The 6,001-nt window shown below is 46.3% G+C and overlaps 1 protein-coding gene across 1 annotated transcript; it reads left to right on the plus strand.

Annotated features, from left to right (window-relative positions):
• The first annotated feature begins 291 nt into the window (after positions 1-291).
• On the plus strand, positions 292-1,230 carry LOC149526035 (olfactory receptor 52P1-like). The gene has a single exon (XM_089781002.1). The coding sequence runs from the start codon at positions 292-294 to the stop codon at positions 1,228-1,230; it is 939 nt and encodes a 312-aa protein (XP_089637128.1).
• The last annotated feature ends 4,771 nt before the right edge of the window (positions 1,231-6,001 follow it).

Below are 6,001 nucleotides of genomic sequence, written 5' to 3' on the forward strand. Positions count from 1 at the left end.
TTTCTGGAGTTATTATTTGGAAATAAATTCTTTTGAAATACTTTCCTAGTGTAGACAAGCCCTGTGTTACCTCCCTCTGAGAGGACTTTTCTGTACTAGACTCAACCCTAAATAACTTTGTGCCATCTCTGACTTTTGCCACTAGGGCTCAACCCCCTTTCTACATGGCTAATTACTATAAATAATTGACGGTATTATTTGTTCTAATGTGCATAACCTTCTTCACTCTGCTTCTTTCCCTTTACAGATCCCATGAACATTTCCAAGACTGATGGATGCATTGACCACCTCATGGCGGCATTAAATTTCACCCCATCTGATCCTTTGACATTCATCCTAACAGGCATCCCTGGCCTGGAACATGCCCACATCTGGATTTCCATCCCCTTCTCTGTGTGCTACATTATCAACCTGTTGGGAAATTTCATGGTTCTGTTTGTCATAGGCAAAGAGCAGACCCTGCACAAGCCGATGTACCTGCTGATCTGCATGCTGGCGCTCACCGACATCGCCATGTCCACTCTAGTGGTGCCGAAGGCCCTGTGTATATTTTGGTTCAATTGGAAAGGCATTAACCTGGCTGGCTGCCTCACCCAGATGTTCTTCCTTAACACGGTTTTGGTTACGCAATCAGCTGTCCTCGTGATAATGGCCTTTGATCGCTATGTGGCCATATGTGACCCTCTGAGATACGCCACCATCCTCACCAACGCACGAATAGCTAAGCTAGGGCTAGTGGGTTTGGTAAGAGCTGCTCTCATCATTTTTCCTCTGCCCTTGCTCCTAAGCAGGTTGCCATTCTGTACCAGTCATGTGATCCCTCACACATATTGTGAGAACATAGCTGTTGTGAAGCTGTCATGTGGGGACGTCACCATCATAAGCATGCATGGTTTGGTGATAAGTATTTTAAATACGGGGGTAGATGTGGGTCTCATTGCCCTGTCCTACGGTCTCATCATCAGGGCTGTTCTTAGAATCTCCTCCAAGACAGCCCACCAGAAAGCCCTCAACACCTGTACCGCCCACATCTGTGTGATGCTGACAATTTGGATTCCTGGCCTCTTCTCCGTGATGACACACCGCTTCGGTCAGGGCATTGCTCCCCCTGTCCACATCATCTTGGCCAACCTCCATCTTCTTCTCCCCTCCATGCTTAACCCTGTCATTTATGGGGTCAAAACCAAAGAACTCCGTTACAAAGTGGTCAAATACTTCCGCAGAAGATGATTATACCAGGTTACTGATTTTAGCCCTGTGGGAGAAGAGAGAGAAAAGATACTGCCCCATCAATCTGTCCCCATGTGGTTGACCACAGTAGTGTGGAAGTTTAGTCTCTGAGAAGTTCCTTACTGCTAATTTCTGGTCACTCTTTACCCAGCACTGCTGTCTCCCTTGCAGAGTCCACTATTTTTGCTGCTTAATTTACCTGTCATGTCACGTGCTAGTCACTGACCCTTTTGCTCAGCTTGCCCTTTGTTCCTAGACTACCAGTACATAGTGTAGCTTTCTCACACAAGGTGGCTTTCCATTAGTAAGGGAAGTCAGAGGAAGAGTGCTCTATTTCGAAATGAGTGCTGTGTAGATGCTCCAGTTTCAAAACAAGCTATGCAATTGATGTAGCTCCATTTGCGTAGCTTATTTCGAGTTAAGCCCTGTTGTATTGTAAACCCTCTGTGAACAGCTTCCTTGATCAGTTTGAGGAAAAAGACACCTTCAGTAGACAAAGAGAAGGGAGTATGGGCAGCCACTAGTTATGGACAGTGGCTTCCATCCTTGAATGCAATCAGAAAGAATTAGTATAATCAACAACAAATAGTCGGGTAGCACTTTAAAGCATAACAAAACATGTAGATGGTATCATGAGCTTTCGTGGGCACAGCCCACTTTGTCAGATGACCGGAGTGTTGGATGTCCAGAACCAAGAATAAATGGGGGAAAGAGGGGAGGAGAGAAGGAAAAAAATTGGTGGGGGAGAGGCAGTGGGTAGATAAGTTTCAAAGGGAAAATTGAGCGTGTCTGTAACAGGAAAAACTGAAAAACCTACCAGATCCCCCCTATCAACACCAAAGAAAAAATAATTCTATATGGACTCCTCCTGACGGTTGAAATTACAATCTGGATTTCTATATACAAAGCTTCCGCAACAACGCACAGACTGACATTATTCACAAAGACAACAAGTGACACACAATCTCAGCCACGCTGAATGCCATGCCATCCAGAGTCTCAAAAACAATCTGGACATTATAATCAAACCAGCTGACAAAGGGGGTGCTGTGGTCATTATGAATAAGGCCGACTATAACCAAGAGGCAACCAGACAACTCTCCAACACCACATTTTACAAACCTCTCTCCTCTGATCCCACCTCAGATTACCAAAAGAAACTATACTGTCTCCTTAAAAGCCTCCCTACAGCTACTCGGGAACAAATCCACACAAAAACCCCTTCTGACCCCTGACCAGGATTGTTCTATCTGCTTCCCAAAATCCATAAACCTGGATACCCCGGACATCCCATCATCTCTGGTATCATCGCGCTCACTACTGGTTTATCCAGCTATGTAGACTCTCTTCTCAAACCCTACAGAACCAAAACCCCCAGCTATCTCCGAGATACTGCAGACTTCCTAAGGAAACTACAAAACATCGATAAAATCCCCGATAACTCCATCCTTGCCACAATGGATGTAGAAGCTCTATACACCGACATCCCACATGAAGACGGATTACAAGCAATTAGAAACACTATCCCAGAGGACACCACTGCCAATCTGATAGCAGACCTATGTAACTTTGTTTTCACCCACAATTATTTCCAATTTGAGAACAACTTATATCTCCAGATCAGCAGCACAGCCATGGGTACACGCATGGCCACACAGTACGCTAATATCTTTATGGCTGACCTAGAACAACGTTTCCTCAACTCCCGTCCCCTTTTACCGCTTCTCTACTTACGCTACATCGATGACATCTTTATGATCTGGATGCATGGCCAAGAAACACTGGAGACATTCCACAGAGATTTTAATAACCTACACTCCACCATCAATCTCAGCCTGGACCACTCTACACGAGAGATCCATTTCCTGGACACCACAGTACAAATCAGCAATGGAAAATTAGACACCACTCTCTACAGAAAACTCACTGACTCATACAGTTACCTACATGCTTCCAGCTCCCATCCAGAACACACCACACGATCCATCATCTATAGCCAAGCCCTTGGATACAACCGCATCTGCTCTAATCCCACTGACAGAGACCAGAAACTTCAGAATCTCTACCAAGCATTTATAAATCTCAACTACCCACCCAGAGAAATAAAAAAGCAAATTGAAAGAGCCAGACGAATACCTAGAAACCATCTACTTCAAGACAGACCCAAGAAAACCAACAATAGAACACCACTTGTCATCACCTACAGCCCCCAACTTAAACCTGTCCAACACATTATCAATAAACTACAGCCTATACTGGAACAGGATACTAAACTCCAAGAGACTCTGGGGGTACGTCTCCACTACAACGTTAATTCGAACTAACTTAGTTCGAATTAGTTAATTCGAACTAAGCTAATTCGAACTAACGGATCCAGACTAAAAAACTAGTTCGAATTAGCATTTTGCTAATTCGAACTAGCATGTCCACATTAAGTGGACCCTGAACCGGGCTTAAGGATGGCCGGAAGCAGTGCCGGCAGGGCATCAGATGAGGACTTAGAGTGTGGAGATGCTTTCTCAGGCTAGCCGAGGGCTGTGCTTAAAGGGTCCCGACTCCCACCCCGGACAGACAGTTCTCAGGAGTGCCCCGCTTGCAGAGCAGTCCTGGCTTGGATTGCCTGGACTACCCACACTGGGCACATCACAGCACTCGGCCATCAGCCCGGCTGCACTTGCCGCAGGCTGCCATCTGGGGAGAGGGGGCAATTGGGGGGCTTCAGGAGAGCTTCCACCCCCAGAAGCCTGCAGAGCCAGCCCAGTCCTCCCCATGGGGGCTCGTACCCCATTCCTCACTCACCTCCTTCCACTTACCCCTCCCTAGCCCCCGTTCCTAATGTACAAAATAAAGAGAACGTGTCTTCCAAAATGGAATCTGTCTTTATTGAACAAAACTGGGGGAGACCGGGAAAAGGAGGTGGGAGAGGGGAAGAGAGAGGGTGGGAGAGGGGAGGGCAACTACAATGATGAGGGGTTTGGAACAGGTCCTAACCATATCAGTTATATGTTCAAGGGCTCATATTCCTGTACATCCAGCAATGAGATATATGCAATTATGTGCCAGCAATGCCCCCTCTGCCATGTATGTTGGACATACTGGTCAGTCACTTTGCCAAAGAATCAATGCTCACAAATCAGACATTAGAAATCTACACACACACACAAACCTGTCAGCCAGCATTTCAATCAAATTGGCCATTCCCTTAAAGACCTGACAACATGTGTCTTCCAACAAAGAGACTTTAACACCAGATTACAGAGGGAGACCTCAGAACTTTTATTTTTGCTAAAATTCAACAGGTTGCAAATGGGCCTGAACTGAGATGATAATTATCTTTCACATTACAAAGACAGCCTCCCCACCTTTTGATATTCGTAGTGACCAAGATTAGCCACTTGATTGACTCTTAAAGTAAGCAAATTCCTCTTTCATTGTCACTCATGCTCCCTTGCTCACACCTTCTGTTCTATGTAGCTGATCTGTCAATTTGTCTTTTTTCATTGTATCCCTCTGTTATATAATGGTCACGCCAACTCACTTTCAGAATATGATCTGAAGAAGTGGGTCTGCCCCACAAAAGCTCATCATCTAGTAAACTATCTTGTTAGTCTTTAAAGTGCTACATCACTGCCTTTTTTGTTTTAGAAGAGAAGACTGAGGGGGGATTGGGTAGCAGTCTTCAACTCCCTGAAGGGGGGGTCCAAAGAGGCTGGAGAGAGGCTGTTCTCAGTGGTGGCGGATGGCAGAACAAGGACCAATGGTCTCAAGTTGCAGTGGGAGAGGTCTAGGTTGGATATTAGGAAAAACACTTTCCCTACAAGGGTGGGGAAGCACTTGGATGGGTTCCCTACGGATGTGGTAGAATCTCCATCCCTAGCAGTTTTTAAGTCCTGGCTTGACAAAGCCCTGGCTGGGATGGTTTTGTTGGGATTGGTCCCAAGGATTCTATGATTCTATGAACAACTGGGCGCTGCTGTATATATATATATATATATATTGAACCTCACAAATGGGTGCAATCCCGAAACAGTAGAGATGCAAATACATAACGCTGAGGGGGAAAAAAGCCAAAGCTAATTTCTAGGCTGAACAGTCTGCAAGATTCAGAGTCTGAACCCCTGGGAAAAGTGAATCATTTCTTCACAGCAGGCGGAGGCTCCCAAGTTGTTATTTCCTAAGGTTGATTTTCTGTTCTTCCCAAGGCTAATGGAGCTGCGGGAATTGTCTGGGAGCTCTGTCCACCTTAGGGCACACAGGGACTGTCTGGAGAAGTTATAAAGGACACCGTGCAGTGCAGCATATGTCAGAGATGTGAGATTCCTACGCTGATACGCAGGGCTCTGCTTTCCTGTCACAGTGCGCAGATTTCCTCGCTTCGCTGGGTAAGACTTTGGTGGGTGCCTCTTTCTGCATCAAGGGCTCAGGGAAGCTTGAGGGCTGGCTCACAGGATTTACAGTTCAGGACCATTAGGAAAACTTAATCTAAGGACAGAGAGGGCTCGGCTTTCTCTGTGCCCCTGCCTCTCTTGTTCTGGGGAGGATGAGAAGCCCCAAAGGCAGCGAACATACAAACATGGATCTGGCTCAGAGGAAACCAGGCGGTGGAGGAGATCTGACCAGCAAAGGTTGGGAACACACTGAGTGTGCGGAAAGTCGGGCAAACAAGAAGGCAGGAGGAACCTTAGCTCACACTGGCAGGGGATCCTGAAACTGGGTGAAATAGAGGAAGGACCGTCTGCCTAATGCACCGACCGAAGCAGGGAAATGAGCC

The sequence above is a fragment of the Pelodiscus sinensis genome, chromosome 1 (assembly GCF_052426305.1).
Source record: "Pelodiscus sinensis isolate ZL-2025 chromosome 1, ASM5242630v1, whole genome shotgun sequence".
Taxonomy (NCBI): domain Eukaryota; kingdom Metazoa; phylum Chordata; order Testudines; family Trionychidae; genus Pelodiscus; species Pelodiscus sinensis.

Bases quoted from the DNA above. Each gene is read 5' to 3' on its own strand.
- LOC149526035 (XM_089781002.1), top strand. From the start codon at position 292: ATGGCGGCATTAAATTTCACCCCATCTGATCCTTTGACATTCATCCTA.